The sequence below is a fragment of the Ursus maritimus genome, unplaced genomic scaffold, assembly GCF_017311325.1.
Source record: "Ursus maritimus isolate PB19 unplaced genomic scaffold, ASM1731132v1 scaffold_22, whole genome shotgun sequence".
In the NCBI taxonomy this organism is placed as follows: domain Eukaryota; kingdom Metazoa; phylum Chordata; class Mammalia; order Carnivora; family Ursidae; genus Ursus; species Ursus maritimus.
The window spans coordinates 25,489,613-25,511,055 of NW_024424675.1; the positions used below are offsets into that span (position 1 = coordinate 25,489,613).

Genomic DNA, 21,443 nt, shown 5'->3' on the forward strand with positions numbered 1-21,443 from the left:
GAGAGAGAGAATGCTGAAGCAGACTTCCTGCCGAGCGTGAAGCCCATGGATAGATAGAGCGGGGCTCTATCCTAGGACCCTAAGATCACGACCCAAGCCAAAATCAAGGGTCGGCCACCCAGCCAACAAGCCAGCCAGGCGCCTCAATGAGTATTAGTTCTTGATGAATTTTTATGACTCTGAAAAAGTCAACTCGGACCTCTACTCGGACCCCCTGTAAAATAATAGGGGTACTTGGCTGGCTCGGTTGGTAGAGCATGCGAGTCTTGGTCTCAGGGTTGTAAGTTCGAGCCCCATGTTGGGTGTAGAGATTCCTTAAAAATAAAATCTTAAAAAAAAAATTACTTTATCGAGTCATTTTGCTGAAATTTTTCCCCCTCATAAATTTCAAAACCAATACATACCAGGAAAAATTAAAACCACGTAAAAGAAAATAAATGTGAAATGTCCTCCCTTATATAGATAGCATCCTCACTCTGGAAGGAGCCATGGTATAATTTGATATATGTCCTTCCATCCTTCCAGACATGGTTCTGGTACATATATAAATATACATACACAGGTATAACTTTTAAAAAAACGAAGTAATGGAATCATATTCTTACATTATTCAGTGGCTTGCAATTTTCATTTATGGTATTTTTCCATATTAGTTCATATCTCCTTTCACAATTACATGTAATTTATTGTATGGGTATTCTATAATTTATTTACTGTCCCCTGCTGAAAAATACTTAAGTTATTTCTAATTTTTCACTATTCTGTTTTATAGGCAAAGAGCCTAATATTTGGCAAGAAGGACTTAACCATAGTTGCACACTTCCTACTGGCTGGTGATACAGGGTTTCTGACTCCCATCTTCCATCTGAGTGCCTAAAGCCATCTGATGAGATGCTGGGTGCTATATAAATTGAGACATGAACACAGTCCCTGTCTAGGGAAGTTGCATAGTATGTGACACAAAATTCCCACATCTCTGGAGGGCACTCGTTAAAGCGGTGTGTATACTATGAGTAAGAGGCTTAGTAGGGTGGCCAGGTTTGAAGAGGAGTGTGTGGTACAAGTGATGTCAGTACTCCAGACAGGGTGGTTGGTGCCTTTGGAATTCTTTAATTTGAGGGAGGAAGATATGTTGACCTGGAAATGGAATGATGTTTCTGGTGTTTCTTTTGGAACATGGGCTTAGTGGTGAGTACAGGATGATCTAGGAAGATGGCTGGGAGAGCGATTGTTTTGTTGAGGATTCATTTACCAGGAATGTATTATGTAAGTAAGCAGGAAGGAGGGCGGTATCATCATCAGAAACATCCAGCAGGGTCCCTTTATGCCAGGATGCTGTCACGTGAGTCACTACTTAGTGATTGCTGTCCTGAGCTGGTGCCAGTCTCGGAATTTCTAACCTGTGATGGAGTCCTAATCTAGGAAATCTGTGTGAAAGAAGCTCTTGGACGGCAGGAGGGGGAGCCAGGGAAGTCAACACACATCTAGCTAAGAGCAAAAGAGCGGTGTTAGCTGCTCCAAACATGGCTCTGGCATTTGGGGCAGCTCTGCCATCTTGTGGAATAAACGCTCAGTGATTTTTGTGAGGACTGAGTGCAGAGGTTTACATCTAGGGGAAAGCCTTGGCAGAGTTGTTTTCCTCTCACTTAGCTGTTCTGTGGCCTTAAAGTAGCTTTTTTGCATATATTTTTTTTCTGCATTTATTAAAAAAATTTTTTTTAATTAAATAAACTCTACCCCCAGTGTAGGACTTAAACTCACAGCTGCCATAATCAAGAGTTGCATGGTCTACTTTCTAAGCCAGCCAGGCCCTCCTCCGCATATATTTTTAATAAGTTTTAAGACTCTGAAATAATTTCAGACTTATAAAAAGTTGGAAAAGTAGTACAAAGAATTCATATATATCTTCAACCAGATTCTCCCACTAGTTTGTGGTTTGCCATGTTTGTTTTATTATTCTTTTAAAAAAAAAATTTATTTTTTTAAATAGGCTCCATGCTGGGCAAACCGCAAACTCACAACCCTGAGATCAAGATCTGAGCTAAGACTGAGATGGACGCTTAACCTACTGAGCCATCCAAGTGCCCTCCCACCACTTTTTTTTTTTTAAGATATTTTCTTTTCTTTTCTTTTTTAAAGATTTTATTTATTTGAGAGAGAGCACGCACGAGCACAAGCAGGGGGAGCAACAGGCAGAGGGAGAGGGAGAAAGAAGCCGGCTCCCCACTGAGCAGGGAGCCCGATGTTGGGCTGGATCCCAGGACCCTGGGAACATGACCTGAGTCAAAGGCAGTCAGTTAACTGACTGAGCCACCCAGGTGACCCTATTCCCTTTTTAAAAAAGTATTATTTATGAATTGTTTGGCATAAGTTACAGAACTTTACCCATAAATATTTCAATTCATATTTCCTAAAACCAAGGACATTCTCTTACATTACTATAATATGATTATCAAAATCAGGACCTTATTCAGACTTCCTCAGTTCTTCTGATAATGTCCATTATAGCAAAAGTAGGAAAAACGTTTTTTCCTGGTCAGGATCCAATCCAGGATGACACATTGGATTTCATTATCTGTTTCTTTAGTCTCCTTTCATCTGAAATAATTTTTCAGTCTTTCTTTGTCTTTCATGACCTTGACATTTCTGAAGGATATGATGTCCCTCAGTTTGGTGTTTTCTGATGTATCCTCATGATTAGTTTTAGGTTATTAACTTTTAGTAGAAATACCCTATAGGCAACGTGTTCTTTAGAAGTGTATTCTATCAGGAGGCACATGATATCTGTTTGTCGCATTTATCAGTATGTTAACTTTGATCACTTGGCTAAAGTAGTATCTGTTCTGTAAAGCTACTATTTTTCCCTTTATAATTAATAAATTATACTTGTGAGAGGATACTTTGAGGCTATGTAAATATTTTGTTTCTCCATGAAACATTCACCTACTGTTTTAGCATCTGCTGGTATTTCTTGTTTGAAACAGTTTTTACTCTGATGACCGACAAATAGTGATTTCTTTTTTTTTTTTTTTTAAAGATTTTATTTATTTATTTGACAGAGAGAGAGACAGCCAGAGAGAGGGAACACAAGCAGGGGGAGTAGGAGAGGAAGAAGCAGGCTCCCAGCGGAGGAGCCTGATGCGGGGCTCGATCCCATAATGCCGGGATCACACCCTGAGCCGAAGGCAGACGCTTAACAACTGAGCCACCCAGGTGCCCCCAAATAGTGATTTCTAACTTTAAATAATTTCTTTGGTATTTTGTTAATTTGTATTCTATTTTAAGCAAGAGCTTGCTTTCTTTCTTTCTTTCTTTCTTTCTTCTCTTTGTATCTACATGGGTTCGTGGATTCTTGCTTTGTTCTATGGGTTATAATCTGTGTCTGTCATTTTTTTCTTTTTTAAGGATTATTTGAGAGAGAGAGAGATACAGAGCATGAGCAGGGGGAGGGGCAGAGGGAGAGAGAGAATCTCAAATAGACACCCTGCTGAGCATGGAGCCCGATGTGGGTCTCTATCTCATGACCCTGAGATCTGACCTCGCGAAAATCAGGAGTTGGACCCTTAACTGACTGAGCCACCCAGGCGCCCGATCTGTCTATGGTTATTTATTTAAATACCCACATTGTCCGAGATTTGGCCAGTGGGGGAGCCTTTCAGACTGGTTCCTGTACCTTCTTCATTCTGCGAGCGCTTCTTTATGTATATAAAGAAGTGCTTTGGGGCGCCTGGGTGGCACAGCGGTTAAGCGTCTGCCTTCGGCTCAGGGCATGATCCCGGCGTTATGGGATCGAGCCCCACGTCAGGCTCCTCCACTATGAGCCTGTCAGAGAGAGAGAGCACAAGCAGGGGGAGCAGCAGGCAGAGGGAGAAGCAGGCTCCCTGCTAAGCAAGGAGCCCAGTGTGGGACTTGATCCCAGGACCTGGGATCATGACCTACACTGAAGGCAGAAGCTTAACCGACTGAGCCACCCAGGTGCTCCTTTATATATATATTTTTAAGATTTTATTTGTTTACTTTAAAAGATTTATTTATTTAATTTTTGAAAGATATTATTTTTTCATTTAACAGAGAGACAGCATGAGCATAAGCTGGGTGTGGGCAGAGGGAGAGGTAGAAGCAAACTCCACACTGAGCCGGGAGCCCGACACAGGGCTTGATCCAAGGACCCGAGGATCATGACCCGAGCGAAGGCAGATGCTTAACCAGCTGAGCCACCCAGACACCCGTAAAGATTTTATTTTTATGTAATCCCTGCACCCAACATGGAGGTCAGACTCACAACCCTGAGATCAAAAATTACATGCTCCACCAACTGAACCAGTCAGCCCCCACCCCACTCTGCCTTTTTTTTTTTTTTTTTTAAATGTGAGCACTTCTTTACTTTCTGGTTTAGCAGGATGTTCCAAGCTCATCTTGTACTTACCCATCCTTTCAGCAAGGAATTCAGAAACCCTTGGGTTTCTCCAAGAATTTCTTTTAAGTGAAAAACTGTATTTAGAAACCAAGATCTGGGTGCTAGGTATGCTTGTTGCTCCTGGGGTGTATATAGAAAATGTGGAAGTTCCTCTTATTACTATTTCTCTGGGGTGTATATAGAAAATGTGGAAGTTCCTCTTATTACTATTTCTAGCCCAAGCCCCTCTCCAGAGATAACCACTATCAACATCTTAATTTCTATCTCTGTGGTTTCTTTTCTCTGCATCTAAAAAAAAATTTACTTATTTATTTTAAGTAATCTCTGCACCTAATGTGGGACTTGAGCTCATGACCCTGAGATCAAGAGTTGCATGCTCCTCTGATCGAGCCAGCAAGGCATCCCCCTTTCTATGTATTTTTGTAATATCTTTTTTTCCCCACCTGTAACCATACATGAGGTCATATACTATGGTATGGACTGTTTTCACTTAGTATATTTTGAGATTGTCCGTATCAGTAAGTACAGAGCTACTTCATTCTTTTAAATAGCTGATTAAAATTACATAATGCAGACTTCCCGTAGTTTATTTAACTATTCCTCTACTTAAGGACATTTTTTCTTTATTTGATGCATTTGACTGGATTTGCTGTGAATATTTAAATCCATTCATGTTTCTCTCTGATTGTCTTCTGTTGCTTCAGAGCTGATAAAGTTATTTCTTTAGAGACCTGATAAATGTTTTACCCATTATAGTATTGGAAATACATTTCAAAAAAGTGTTAAACTACTGGGATCATGTGGTGTCATTGCTGACAAGAATACCAGCTGTATTAGGGGGTGGTGCTGAGGGTACATACATAAGGCAATGAGAAGTGGCCCTTATCCTCTGGCTGGAGAAGTGGCAAATAACAGGATCCAGCAGCAGATCTGAGGTGCTGAAGATGTGGTAGTCATTTGTGTCAGGAGTTGATGGCATGTGGTCCCTGAGAGCTGTGGCCATCTGGGCAACTTCCCGCATGGGGAGTGGGCTGAGTTTGGATGGAAGTGAACATTTGGCCAAGCCATGGAGGAATGTCAGGGAGAGGGCAAAGCCTGAGTGGAGGTGTGAGCTATGAGAGCATGAAGCAGTTGTTTGGGCTAGCTAGGCAGCTGCTGAGGCCTCATTGTGGATTAATGGGAGATGAGTTTGGAAAGGTGGTACTTAGATTGACATGGGCTTGGAATGCCAGGGTATGGGTCAATGAGACTAAATATCACCATCATAATCCTCTAACTATGAGGTTTGAGGTTCTGGTAATGGGTATTTTAAAAAGGGTTAAATAGGATATTATTTCTAAGCCATGTTTCAGAAAACATAGTTTAAAAACTTTTTTTAGTATAAAATTAATGGATGTTTATCATAAAAGGGAAAGTATAAAAACATTACTCAAGTATGTGGAAAACGAGAGGGTTCTGATCCTGCCCTAAATTATCTACTGCTATGTAACAATATTACCACAAACATAGTGGCTTAAAACAATACATTTATTTTCTCATAGTTTCTGTGCTCGAGGGATCCAGGCAGAGCTTAACGGGTCCTCTGCAAGACTGCAGGAAAGGAGTTGACCAGAGCTGTGTTCTCATCTGAAAACTCTGCTGGGGAAGAATTTGCTTCCAGGCTCATATGGTTGTTGGCACCATTCAGTCCTTTGCATGCTGTCATACTCAGGGCCACAGTTCTTGCTGGCACTCTTAGTTACTTGTTCCATGGGCTTCTCTATAGAGTAGCGCACAACATAGCACGTTTCATCAAGCCTTCAAAGTAGAATACCTGCTAGTAAGATAGATGTTAAATATTACATAATATAATCACAAAACTTTTTTTCAAGAAAGGTGACATACTATCACCTTTGCTTATTCCAATAGAGGCAAGTTATAGGTCCTACCTACACTCAAGGGGAGGAGATTACACATGGATGTGAACACCAGGAGGCAGGGATTATTTGGAGACATTTTATAATTTATTTTCCCCTATCCTCCTCCCAGAAGTAAAGAAAACATTCCTTAGAGCTATTATTCTTAAAAGCAAATTCAAATTCTGTGGACCATTTTTCTCTGCATATATCAACATATAGTAGTAATTTTGGGAGAGGCAAAAACAAAGGGTGACTCTTGGGATTTTGATCCTTGGATCCCAGGGGAGAGTTCTATGCTTTGCCTTGATTGCTCCAAAAAAAAGTCTATTAAACATGAGGAAGAGTACAGAGCACTTAAGTGATAATGCCAGTAACTACTTGGAAATACTAATTTCCATATTGTTTTCAAAAACAGGAGTAACTTGGTTCCAGTGATTTATTTTCTACCCAAAGGGTAATTCGATTAACCTTAGATTTTGAACCAGGCTCCCTTGAGGATTTAATTTTCATATTTTCTGCCTTTTGTCTCCTAGTAACTGCTCCCTTGTTGACAAAGGACAGTAGTATCCCAGAGTGGATGATGTCATTCAGCTGGCTGGTGCCATATGATCCAGATAAACTCCCACTGGGAAATACACACCTGTGAGAGACCTGGGATCTACGCAGACTGTGTGTGGTCCAGTGGGCCCTTTGGGCAGCCAGTGGCTTTCCTAGTTCTTGGCCATGCTTTTAGCACCATGCTTCTTTTGCCACAGGAACACTGTTCTGGAGAGTAGGATAATATAGAAATACAAAAGCACTGTGTTGTTCTTTCCGTTGTGAAGATAATATGGCTATTATACCTTATTAAAGCATGGAAGAGTAGAAAACAGTTTTTCTTTTTACTCAAAGTCTTGTAACCAGAGGGTTGCCATTATTTATATTGCTGTATTGTATATATTCTATGTAATTTTTTTTATCATTATATTTCTCTTGTGGGTTTTCTTTGGCATAGTTATGCCGTACATATTCTGTTTTTATTTTTTTCAAAGATTTTCTTTATTTATTTGAGATAGAGCAAGCAAGAGAGCGCAAGCAGGGGGAATGGCAAAGGGAGAGGGAGAAACAGACTTCCCACTGAGCAGGGAGCCTGATGCCAGGCTGGATCCCAGGACCCCAAGATCATGACCCGAGCCGAAGACAGATGCTCAACTGACTGAGCCACCCAGTCGCGCCCCACATTCTTTTTTTTTTTTTTAAGATTTTATTTATTTATTTGACAGAGAGAGACAGCCAGTGAGAGAGGGAGCACAAGCAGGGGGAGTGGGAGAAGGAAGAAGCAGGCTCTCAGCAGAGGAGTCTGATGCGGGGCTCGATCCCATAATGCCGGGATCATGCCCTAAGCCGAAGGCAGACACTTAACAACTGAGCCACCCAGGCGCCCCCCCCCCCATATTCTATTTTTAAATTCTTTGAAAATGTAAAATATTTTGCTGGTTGCATCATTTTGTTGTTCCTATTATGCTTTTGTTACCAAACTTGAGTGTTTGATTAATAAAGTGGGGCAATTAAATGTTAAAATTTTCAGGTTGTGCCACTAATAGACGGACCCATGGCAGGGATTATGCACAACTTTGATTTTTTTTTTTTAAAGATTTTATTTATTCATTCGACAGAGAGAGACAGCCAGCGAGAGAGGGAACATAAGCAGAGGGGGTAGGAGAGAAAGAAGCAGGCTCCCAGTGGAAGAGCCTGATGTGGGGCTCAATCCCAGAACACCAGGATCACGCCCTGAGCCAGAGGCAGACACTTAACGACTGCGCCACCCAGGCGCCCCACAACTTTGATTTTTTTTAAAAAAAACCAACAATGAGATCAGTGACAGCCATGATGACAACTAATGTTCAAGTTACTTGGTGTAGTTAATAATGGGTTTTCTCTTCTATTACCTCAAGGAAATATGTAGGAGACTTGTGAAATAAGTATTTTTCCTCCCATTTGGTGAGGAAATGGTCTTGGAGAGGCCAGCTCTCTTGTTTAATGTTGTAGTATACCAAGATAAGTATCATAGAAGTAAAGAATGGAGCATGTCCCCCATTTCAGCATTTAGAAGAAAGAATGAGCAGAACCAACTGTAATACAGATAGAAAGGGATAGATAGTACAAGATTTATTTTACATGAAGTACTTAATGGGAATTCAGAGAAGGCAGAGTAGATTCTTTTCTGCTGAGAGGCCAAGGCAAAAGCATTATGCAAGTAGGTGGCATTTGAAGGATGAGCAAGGCTTGGTTTGTAAGTGAGAGAGGTATCCCAAACGGAGGGAACCATGTGACCTACACTGGCTGAATTGGCAGCTTTCATTTTGCATACAGAGGCTTGTCTTGGCTGTTGTATACAAAAACTAAGATAAAATTATGCAGTCTGGAAGATACCATTTTCTGTATCTCTTAAAATTAGTTGGGTTAAAAATAGTACAGTTTGCAAGGTCTTCATTAAAAAGGAAGTGATTACTTAAGTCTTGGGATGTTTATTGTTTTTGCTGTTGTTTCATTTTCATTTAACATGTCCCAAATATTTTATCATCCTTAAAAAGTTAGCATAAACATTATCTTATTACTATATTCTTATCTACTTTTTGATTTGTGGATCCAAAATTATAGTTAATTGTAATTTATCAGATTTTGTCAAAGGCTGTTTTCCATAACTGATTTATACTTTATTTGCTGCTTTTCTCACCTTGATGCTTATGTTGTTTTTCTCGACACTGCAAGGTAGATTATTGACAGGCTTATAATTGGAATGGTCAGTTTATTCTCACTGAGTTGAGTTTATGAGGGAATCTTACTTATCAAACTTCTGTGTTTGAATATTCATAATTCTTAAATCATTCTTCTTTAAATATGTACTCCTTTAGGCAACAACCAGTGACTCATTTTGTCTCATTGATGTTACCATTTTGAAAAGAGCTCTTGATTTGGCCAGGGCCTTTGTGACAGTGACACCTGGCAGTGCCTTCTCTCGTGGGGAGTTTCTCTGTTTACTTGAGCTGCTGTGATACTAGTACCACCTCTTAGAGGCAGGTGGCCCACCTGAGTGCCATGCTTATTTACCTTTGGAGGTCCAGCTGTTCCTACTTTGTGCTTAGCTGTGAGAAACCCAGGGTATTACTTCTAGGGAGGAAGAGTTTTTATTCTGCCACACTAAACTTACTTCCTTTTGAGAAGCTTACTGCATCGGTAGACTGTCTTCATCCATTCAAGCTGCTATAACAGAATATGGGTGGCTTATAAACAATAGACATTTATGTCTCACAGTTCTGGAGCCTGGGAAGTCCAAGATCAAGGCGCCAGCAGATTCATTGTCTAGTAAGAGGCTGCTTCCTAGTTAGTAAACAGCAGTCTTCTCACTATGTCATCATGTGGCAGAAGGGGCAAGGGAACTCTCTGGGATCTCTTTTATAAGGGCACTAGTCCCATTCATGTGGGCTCTGTCTTCATGACCTAATCACCTCCCAAAGGCCAACCTCCAAAAACCATCACATTGGGGATTAGGTTTTCACATATTAATTTTGGGGATCTATAGCACCGTCAGACCAAGTGAATCTTTATTTCAGCAGATAGTTTGAGCACATATTTCTTGAAATCTCTCTCTGATCCTGGAGGAGATAGATGCATGAGTGCATTGGGAATCCGCATAGATGAAGTTGAATTGGCTCAGGCAGTTCTACCTGAGAGAGTGTAGATTAATTGATTGGTGTCAGCCTGAAGGCTATCCAGAGGCTATCCTCAGCTCTGTCCCACTGGATCTTTATCAACAATTTAGCTGAAGACCTAAATATATAGAATTACAGAATCAAGAGTTATAAACTTCTTGGACTAAAATAATCTCATGGAATTTGTTAGGGATAAATGTGTAACTTCCAATATGTAGTTTGACAAAACTATTTGGGGAAAATGGAAATGCACTGTAATTCATGTTTTAAAAAGGCAAACAACACAATGTTCAGGATTTTGGTGGACTAAGCTGGTACTTTTCAGCACCATGTAATGTGATTATTAAAAAAACCCAACAAATTTATAAAACCCCTTGGCTGCATTAGTAAAAGTATGATGTTCTGAAAGGTAGGGGTAATAATCTTATTGAGTGGCCATACTAGGAATCTTCTGGTTGGTTTGGATTTCACATTTTTAGAAGGATGCAGAAAAACAGAGTGCTTACAGAGTGATATGTCCCCAGTCAGAGCTTATGAGGGCTGGTTGAAGGAATGTTTCAGTGTGGTTGATGATTATAATAGCTGTCTCCAGCCACATTCCATAAATAATGTAAGCCTGTTTATCAAGATGTATTTAATATTTGAAATGACCAGCTTTGTGCCAAGCACATATACTATAGCCTTCTCTCGACTCTTTTAAAATAGGTGGTATTTATTCTCTTTTATAGATGAGAAACTGAATGAGAATAGTTTAGAAAATATGTACAGCTTATTTATACAGCTAATGAAAGGTAGAGCTGGGATTTAAAGTTGAGCTGATTGCATTATACCACACTGCCTCTAGCATGAGCGTGCAGTAAGGCTGAGAGTAGTAGGGACTTCTGTTGTTCTGCAGATTAATTCCTGAGCAGGTTAATTCCTTAAAAGCTGTTCACAAGTCCTATTTGTTTATAAGTCCAAAATTATACTATATGGTAGTAAGAACCAATATTTATTGAGCGCTTAGTATGTGCCAGTTACTTTTCTAGGATCTTTGCATGTAATTCCTGTAATGCTCACAACTCTATAAAGTAGTTGCCATTAATCTCTTCACCCTGTACATGAGGAACATGAGGCAGGAGTAAGTAAAGGAGTTAGGATTTTAACCAGGCTGTTCAGCTGCAGAACCCACTCTTTTTTTTTTTTTTTTTAAGATTTTATATTTATTTGAGAGAGAGAGCGAGCGAGCGCACACAGCAGGGGGAACGGCAGACAGAAGGAGAAGCAGGCTTCCCACTGAGCAAGGAGCATTATGGGACTTGATCTCAGGATCCTGGGATCATGACCTGAGCCAAAGGCAGACACTTAACTGACTGAGCCACCCAGGCGTTCCCGAACCCACACTTCTTTTTTTTTTTTTTAATAAAAATTTTTTATTATGTTATGTTAGTCTCCATACAGTACATCCCAAGTTTTTGATGTAAAGTTCTATGATTCATTACTTGCATATAACACCCAGCGTGCCATGCAATACGTGCCCTCCTTAATACCCATCACCAGCCTATCCCGATCCCCTACCCCCTCCCCTCTAAAGCCCTCAGTTTGTTTCCCAGAGTCCATAGTCTCTCATGGTTCATTCCCCCTTCTTTTTACCCCCCTTCCTTCTTCCCTTTCTTCTCCTACCGATCTTCCTACTACTTATGTTCCATAAATGAGTGAAACTATATGATAATTGTCTTTCTCTGCTTGACTTATTTTGCTTAGCACTATCTCCTCCAGTGCCGTCCATGTTGCTGCAAATGTTGTGAAATCGTTCTTTTGATAGCTGAGTAATATTCCATTGTATAGATGGACCACATCTTCTTAATCCAGTCATCTGTTGAAGGGCATCTCGGCTCCTTCCACAGTTTGGCTATTGTGGACAATGCTGCTATGAACATTGGGGTGCATATGGCCCTTCTCTTCACTGCGTCTGTATCTTTGGGGTAAATACCCAGTAGTGCAATTGCTGGATCATAGGGTAGCTCAATTTTTAACTTTTTAAGGGACCTCCACACTGTTTTCCAAAGGGGCTGTACCAACTTGCATTCCCACCAACAATGTAAGAGGGATCCCCTTTCTCCACATCCTCTCCAACATTTGTTGTTTCCTGCCTTGTCAATTTTTGCCATTCTATCTGGCGTAAGGTGGTATCTCAAGGTGGTTTTGATTTGAATTTCCCTGATGGCTAATGATTTCAAACCCACACTTCTAACCACTGTCCTGTCTTTGCCTTATGCAAATGGCCAGTTGTGTGTACACAAAGGTGCAGGGTTTTTGAATAAAGAGAATGATAATTCTTCATGGAATTGGTTCAAAGTTCTCATTATTTTCGACTCTTAATTTTTTTTAAATTCAAAGATGTTCGCATTTTGGCATTCTTCTTTTCCATTATAAAATAAGTTCATCATGATCAACCAGGGCTGCAAACACAGGCCAAACGATGTATGAGTTTACTCTGGCTGAACTTGACTACTGTAGCTCTCAGGTGGTGGCAGGAGGTATTGATGCGCTCTGACTTGGACCTTAGCTTTGTTCATGTAATGGTAAGTGGAGTTGTCTGCAGTGATTTTTTTTTTTTTAAGATTTATTTATTTATTTTAGAGAGGGAGAGAGGGAGCATAAGCCGGAAGAAGGGCAAAGGGAGAGGGAGAGAGAGAATCTCAAACAGACTGCACTGAGGGCAGAGCCCGACATGGGGCTCAATCTCACGGCCCTGAGCTGAAACCAAGAGTCAGATTCTTACCCGACGGGGCCACCCAGGCGTCCCTTGTCTGCAGTGATTTTTGAGACTGTCATAATGGAAAAAGGGATTATTAGGTTGAACTGTATGAGATAGCCAATATTTAACCTTCTTAATCTACAAAAATGGCAAATTCATACAGTTTAACTTAATAGGCCCAACAGGAGGAAATTCCAGAGAAATCACTTGTAATTTCTCTTAAGAAATAATTTTAGGATGTATTGGAAGTTTGAGTTTTGAATTTCTCCACTGACATGCTTTTCCAGTGCAACCATTTGTCTATATATTCCATTTTATTTCATGTTACTTTTCTTCTCTTAAGTGCATCTTATTGATTTGAACCTCTTTCTTTTATCTCTTGTTATAGATAGAAAGTGATTTTAAGTCATTCTGCTTTGGGATGTATAATTTTTTATTTGTTTAAATTGCCCATACAATGGCATCTGTCAGATCATCAAGCATTACCAGCTTTGTAATTATACCCTAGTGCTGATTTTGAAATATAGAGTATGATTTAGATTGAGCTTAAAATTTTTTTTTTTGTTTCTTGTGATTGTGGTATGGTATTTGAAAACGTAATCCTGATATTTACCAATGGTTCAGTATGCTTTGTGCTTCTAATGGAAATTGTTAACACTGCATTAAGGAGAAATTTGATTTACTCAGGAAAGGTCCACTCAGGATATTCTTGGGTGCCCTAATCAAGTAGAGTAGGAGAATTTGAATTTAAGGTGATTGCTCTCATTGGGGAGGGCATTGTGAAAGGAATCTTCAATAAACTGTTTCCAACATACATGAATTCCTTGTGACAGCTGTATTTTTTGTCATTGATACATGATAGACCATTGCCTTCTGTTTATTTGGTTTTTTGGGGGGCGTTTCAAACTTTTTTTGCCTCTTTAAATTTGATCATTGACTCCTGAGTTTTCCTCATGCCTTCAAGATTCATGTATTTGGTTGTCTTTTTTTTTTCTTACTGTCTCTGAGTCCCTTTGCACAAAGTACACAATAGCAAAATCTCAAAAACCTTTGTAACAGTTACACTCTCTTTGTGCAGAAACCATTGTGAGATTCCTTTGGTTTCATAAAGACACCCAACCAGAATATTCCCTAGTTCTGTCCACACATGCAAGTATCAAGATGGTAGTAAGTCTGAATCTGGTCCAACTCATGAGTAGTAAGTGCTGGGTTGGGTCCCTGATTTTTTTGATTGTTTTAAGGATTTTCCCCTGTTCTTTCCCCACAGTCTACAACCTTGAGAACTTGTATGGCTGCTTAACAAACAAACAAAAAACATGTTGATCTTTTCTTTCAGAAGATGAATCATGGTTGAATCTATATTACTTGCCCTGAAGTTGTATCCATTCTCTCCAAACAGTAATCTGGGGAGGTAATGGCTGTCTGATGTCTCCAGCTACATATGCATTCTGCTCTTTCACTTTCTGTTGCCATGTGTTAATGCATATGTTATAGAAACTAGGAGAAGCATAAGGGATCTTTGTTTTTGTTTCTTTTTTATTTTTCAGTAACAAATACATTTAAGAAAACAGATGATTTTGTGACATGTAAAGCACCAGCTGTCGACCTAGATCACAAGTTCAGGTGCAAGGTTGTGGATTGTTTAAAATTTTTCCGCAAGGCCAAGCTGTTGCACTATCACATGAAGTATTTCCACGGGATGGAGAAGTCACCAGAGCCAGAGGAGAGCCCAGGAAAGAGGCATGTCCAAACAAGGGGCTCGTCAGCTTCAGACAAGGCCAACCAGGAGAGCCTGACCAGGAAGCGGGTCTCTGCCAGCTCCCCAAGTAAGTATTTTGGTTCTGTGTTGTATCTATATTATAGAGGACTGTCTGTTGCTCAGGTCACACTGCTTGCATTTCTGACATAAAAGAAGGCATTAGGTTGGTCTGGTCCAATTGAATCTCGAAGATTGAAAATGCCAAGTGATCCTCAGGAGTTGCATCATGGGGCTATGGCCCTGCTGGAGGAAGTACAAATACCTAACTGTTATTCTTATCTTGGCCTCCTGCTGCTCAAGGTTCCTTGAGAAGTCGCTTAGCTTTTGAAGGCCCCTATAATCCTGGTATGAGTGGGGACCGTCAAGGAAAGGGAGCTCCTTCAGAAGCCAGGTGTAGTCACTCCATCCTCCAAACCTACTCCATCCCTGCTAGCAGGGCAAAAGAACAAAAGAACTAAAACATATGTGGGATTCTCTTGCTGTTTCCAAATTTGAGTTCAATTTCATTTTAATTGCAACTTAAGATATTTTCTAACAGCACTGTTTATTTTGCATAGAAACGACAATGGTGGTAGTAAGGATGACCACAAAATCTCATGGTCATGTCCTATTACAAAGAGCTGTTTTGGAGATTTTTTTCTAAAACTTACAAATTGAAAAATTACGTGTTTCTGGGAGAATTTCAGAAGCCTTTTTTTTTTCTTTATAAAAGATTTTATTTATTTATTTGACAGAGCACATGCAAGCAGGCAGAATAGCAGGCAGAGGGAGAGGGAGAAGCACACTGTCCGCTGAGCAGGGAGCCTGATGTAGGACTTGATCCCAGGACCCTGAGATCATGACCTGAGCCAAAGGCAGACACTTAACCGACTGAGGCACCTGGGTGCCCCAAAGCCTTTTATTTATTTATTTATTTTTTTAAAGTAATCTCTGTGTCCAGTGTGGGGCACATGACCCCAAGATCAAGAGTTGCATGGTCCACTGACTGAGCCAGCCAGGTACCTACAGAAGCCTTTTTAATGAGTTTCCAGTAAATTCTGCAAGCTCTTCAGCTTCTTTTTACCTGAAATTGTAACATCATTATTATATTTTTGGCTTATAACTTCTCCATTAAAATACATAGGTATTTTTTAAATGATTTATTTATTTATTTTGAGAGAAGGTGGGGAGGGGCAGAGGGACAGAATCTTTCACACAAACTCCCTGCTTAGTGAGGAGCCCGACATAGGACTCATTTCCACAACCCATGAGATCTTGACCTGAGCCAAAACCGAGAGTTGGATGCTTAACCAACTGAACTGCCCAGGCACCCCAAAATAAATAGGTATTAAATGTTATATGGAACTCCTAGGACATGTTACTGTTCCCAAGAAAGTATGAAATCAGGTTTCAGGACAGTGGGTCAGGCCATGTTAACTAAAGTGATCTCTGACCCTGTGAGAGATCAGTCCTCAGCCATGTTGTGAAGATAGGGTGGGAGTTTCTCAGCCATATGTGATGTATTATTTATTAGAAATACAATGCAAGCCACATGTAACTTTTTCTAATAGCCACATTTTATTTTTATTTTTCTAATTTTTATTTATTTTTTAAAGATTTTATTTATTAGAGAGAGAGAGAGAGCACAGAGTGAGAGGGAGAAGCAGACTCCCTGCTGAGCACAGAGCCCGATGTGGGACTTGATCCCAGGACCCTGAGATCATGACCTGAGCTGAAGGCAGACGCTTAAATGACTGAGCCACCCAGGTGCCCTCATAGCCACATTTTAAAATGTAAAAAGAAACAGGTGAAATTACTCTTAATGTATTTTATTAATTCAGTATATCCAAAATACTGTCATTTCAGCATGTAATCAGTATAAGAATTTATAGTGAGCTATTTTATATTTTCTTATATTAAGCCTTTAAAATCTCGTGTGTATTTTATGCTTACTGAACAATTCAATTCAGACTAGCCACATTTCAGTTGCTCAGTAGCTGCATATGGCTAGTAGCCTTTGTATCGGCCATGCAGCTCTAATACGCTCAGCTGTAGACAGTCTAGCACGCAGTTGGGGAGCCTAAGCATTGAGCTAATAGGGGGTGCCTGAGGAAGGCCAGCTGGCCAGTAGTCCCCCAGGAGGAGACTACTCCTGCCATGGAGGGCGGCAGGGCATGGCAGCACTCACCAGAGTGACTTTACCAGAGTCCTGCTCAGGTACCCACCAGTGGATGGCTGTTTCTCAGAGCAGGCTGGTATGAACCAAATAGCAATAGATGATGGTCAAGGCCAAGTGCCAGCTATTTATTTGTCAAAACTCGTTTCCCGTATCCAGTTCAGACCTGTGTGGGAAGAGAAAATTGCTTATTGAGCATTGGGTTAGAACACTGGAGTTAGAAATGCCTCAGACTAAAATAGATTGACTTGTTCATTCAGCACCTATTTACTGAATGCCTATTATATGCCAGGCTCTTTTCTAGGCATTACAAAAGAGACCTGAGTCCTGTTCTGCTTGAGATCTTGGTTGTGAATATTCCTGGCACAAAGAAATAAAGACTGGCTTAGTTCTCAGACTGGAGCATTCTCTTGCCTGGGTGATCCTTGTTTCATTTAGGACCAAACATTGATTCCTTAGGGATCATTTAACATCCTTATGGATATTAATGTCTATTACTGGCCAATCCTGCTGGCTTTGGTGGCCGTTCTGTCTTTTAGGTGAGTTTATATCTCTCTGCCATTGAATACATGTTTAATTCTGGGGGCAGCCTTATTTCTTAGAACTTGAGGGATCTGTCACTGAGATTTTCCCCTTACCCCATATACCACCTGGCCCAGGTCTCAGCTGGAGCAGTGGCTAATCCAGCTGCCTGGGAGTCACACTAGGTGACTTTTTTTTTTTTTTTTAAGATTTTATTTATTTATTTATTTATTTGCGAGAGACGGTGAGCACAAACAGGGGGAGGGGCAGAGGGAGAGGGAGAGGCAGACTCCCTGCTGAGCAGGAGCCTGGGATCTGGACCTGAGCTGAAGGCAGATGCTTAATAAGCTGAGCCACCCAGGCGTCCCTAGATTACTTGTTAAAATACAGATTTTTTGGGTCCTGCTCTCCAGACACTCCATTTCAGTGGCTCTAAGTTTAGAATCTATAATTTTTGTACTCCCCAACCCCAAGTATAAAAGTGACATATGATTGGTGTGAAATTGGTACCACAGAATACTAAGGGAAAAGGTCTCCCTTCCCTTGGCATTTCCACCCCCGTTGCAGATGTGACTATTTTTGTTTAGCAAACTTTTTTCAAATATTTTCTGTGCGTGTCCAAGCACATATATGTCTAAATAGAAAATATCTTTTACACAGTATCATATGCAACTTGCTTTTTTCATTATAGGTATCTTGGCCATCATTCCCTATCAATGTAGGTATGAGGCTCTACCTTATTATTTATTTATTTTTTTTTAAGATTTATTTATTTGAGAAAGAGCAAGAGCATGGATGGAGGAAGGGCAGAGAGGGAGGGAGAGGAGAATCTCAAGCAGACTCCCTGCTGAGTGTGGAGTCTGATTGAATGTGGAGCCTGATGTGGGGCTCAGCCTCACGATCCATGAGATCATGACCTGAACAGAAGTCATGAGTTGGACCCTCAACCGACTGAGCCACCCAGGTGCTCCTAGCTCTATGACATTTTAACAGTTGTCATTATTTCATTGTATGGGTGTACTGTATTTTAAACATTCTTCCTATAAAAAATTTATATTTTTCTAATTTTTTTCACACTATCCAGTGGTAAAGTAAAGTAAACCTCCCAAAGATAAATTTGCCCCTGTGTACAAGTAAGCCCAATGGGTTAAATTCCTGGAGGTGATGTGCTTTGGCAAAAGGTATGTGCATATTTAAACTTCTGATGAATGAGGCCAAGTCACCTTTTGAAAAACTTATCCTGGTTTATAATCTACCAACCAGTTATGTGTATCAATTTTTTTACATTCTTATTGATATTATCAAATTTTAAATTATTGTGTATCTGATAAAAAATATCTCAGTGATTTTTTAGTATTTTGTTTTTAAAATTCTGGAATATTTTAAGCATATAGAAAAGTACATGGGATTATATAGCAAACATGCATATATCCATCCCCTGCCCAGACTAACAAATGTTAACTTTTTTCCGTATTTCCTTCAGATTTTTAAAAAATATTTTATTTATTTATTTTATTTTTTTGAGAGAGAGAGAGTGAGAGCTGAGCAAGGAGAGGAGCAGAAGGAGAGGGAGAATTGGACTCCCTGCTGAGCAGGGAGCCGGACATGGGACTCCATTCCAGGACCCTGGGATCATGACTGAGCCAAAGGCATATCCGTAACCGACTGAGCCACCCATGTGCCCTCAGATTCTTTTTTTTTTTTTTTTTTAAGATTTTATTTATATACTTGACAGAGAGTGCGTGTAAGTAGGGGGAGCGGCAGGCAGAGGGAGAGGGAGAAGCAGGCTCCCAGCTAAGCAGGGAGCCCAATGTGTGACTTGCTCCCAGGACCCTGGGATCGTGACCTGAGCCCAAGGCAGATGCCTAACCGACTGAGCTATCCAGGGGCCCTGAGTTTTATAAGTTCTTTATATCATATTTTGGATACTAACCCTTTGTCAGATATGCCATTTACTGTTATCTTCTCCCATTCAGTAGGTTGTCTTTTAGTTTTATTGATTGTTTCCTTTCCTGTGCAGAAGCTTATAATTTTGATGTAGTCCCAGTTGTTTATTTTTCTTTCATTTCCCTTCCCTCAGGAGACTTGTCTAGAAAAATGTTGCTGTGGCTGATGCCAGAGACATTACTGCCTGTGCTCTCTTCTAGGATTTTTATGGTTTGCAAGTCTCACACACAGGTTTTTAATCCATTTTGAGTTTATTTTTGTGTGTGGTGTAAAAAAGTGGTCCAGTTTCATTCTTTTTTATGTAGCTGTCCAGTCTTCCCAGCACCATTTGTTGAAGAGACTGTCTTTTTCCCACTGCATAGTCTTTCCTTCTTTGTTGAAGATAAAATGGCCATATAGTTGTGGGATTCTTTCTGGGTTTTCTACTCTCTTCCATTGGTCTACGTGTCTATTCAAAGTTTTTCAGTATTATTTTGTGTTACACTGATCTGCAGTCAGTAATTATGACTTGCCGAAAACTCAGATGACGATTAGCAATTTTTTGCAATATTTTTTATTTAGTTGTGTACATTTTTTTTCAAAAATACATAATGTTATTGCATACTTTTTGACTACAGTATAGTGTAAACATACCTTTTGTATGCACTGGGAACCCAAAGAATTCATTTGACTCACTTTATTGTGACTTTTGTTTTATTGTCGTAATCTGGAACCAAGCCTGCAATATCTCGGAGGTGTGCCTGTAAATGTGTAAGTAGAGTAAATAAATTGTGGTGTCTTGATCCAGTGAATACTACATAGCAGTGAGTGGACCGCAGCCATATCCACCAATGTGGGTGCATCTTACAAATATAATGTTGAGCCAAAGAAGCTAGTGTAACACAGCTCATAACCTATATGATATGGTTTTATATACAATTCAAAACCAGATAAAAATGAATCTGGTATTTGAGGATAGGACAGTGGTTTTCCTCTCTTGCCTTGATTGTTGTAATACTTTCTCAGCCAGTTTTCTTCTCTTAATGCTGGCCATATGAGTTGTGAATCCTATCCAATTCTTGTAACCGCTGTTGGACTTTTTGTAGGTTTCTTGACTTCTGTCTTCTTCATAAACTTGATGAGTTCTTACGATGAGTTTGTGAGCTAATCTGTTTAATGAACCTATTATAAGGTCCCTTAGGCAGGATGTGCATTTCCTTCTTCGACTTCACCATAATTTTGTCTCATCCAGCCATGTATGACTGAAGTTGGTGCATTGGTATGAGCTCTTCAGCTAGATTGTAACTGTTTTTAGGGAGGAATTAACATTGTTGCTTCAGTATCCCATGGGCTCTGCTCAGATCTGTGGACACAGCTAGTGCTTAGGGATTGGTAATTGTGTTGATAAGTGGAGACCAGATTGAGGTGTCAGGACCCAGTAGAAATAGTAGTCAGTGGATACAGTGATGGAGTGACATCTGAGCAGGCAGGACTAGGGAGCAAGTGGACGTGGGTGCAGTCTATACCAGATGACACAGAGCCTCTTGAACCATGTTATTCCAAAGGCTGAGGCTTGACAGGAGGCCATAAGGGGACTGAGGAAAGTTATGCTTTGCCTGACCACCATGGTGTGTGCCCTCTGCTAGGGCATAATTCTGCCTGTCTCTGATCATGGTAATTGTCTGAGGAGGAACCTTGCCCAGTATAATGCACCTGAGTACAGGGTGGATGTCTGGCTGTGTGCGGGTTGCTTGTCTGGTTTAGGGATTCCCAATTAAATATGCTTGAGGGTCTTGATTTGTGTTAGTAATGTGTGCAGGCTCAGAGTCAGCCCACCTGAATTTGAATCCAGCCTTTACCGCTTGTTTGTTATGTGACTTTGGGCAAAGAACTTGCTGAACTTTAATTTTCCCCTCTGTGAAATGAAGATAATAGTATTACCGACCTCAGAGCTTTGTTACATTGAATGCAATATAATGCAAAATGCTTAGCACGGTATCTGGCTGATAGTAAACTCTTAATGAATAGTAGCTCTTTGTCTCGGTGAAATCATTAAACCAGGCAGTTAGAGATCTGAGTTCTAAACTCAACTGACTACTACTAAGGAGCTACAAAATCAATATGCAAGTTGTTGCCATTTTGGTATAATTAAAAAACCTGAGTGATTGATTTTCACTTTTGTGTACTGCCCTTGGGTCTTATACCAACATACCTGCCTGAGATTTTATTCTCTCTCTTAATGCCGAGGGATCCTTTGACTGTGATCTGGAAGTCTGTTGTTGAATTTTTGCCTGCCAGTTTCCTTTTTAATAATAAGACCTGCTGTGGATATAC

At 40.3% G+C, this 21,443-nt stretch overlaps 1 protein-coding gene across 2 annotated transcripts in view; it reads left to right on the forward strand.

Moving 5' to 3' along the window:
* Nucleotides 1-21,443, forward strand: part of PHF20 (PHD finger protein 20) — a 145,213-nt gene that overhangs the window by 85,780 nt on the left and 37,990 nt on the right. For both annotated transcript variants that reach the window (XM_040638250.1, XM_040638251.1), the window contains one exon: nt 14,295-14,573. In XM_040638250.1, the coding sequence (XP_040494184.1) occupies nt 14,295-14,573 (279 nt within the window). The remainder of the gene's footprint in view (nt 1-14,294; nt 14,574-21,443) is intronic.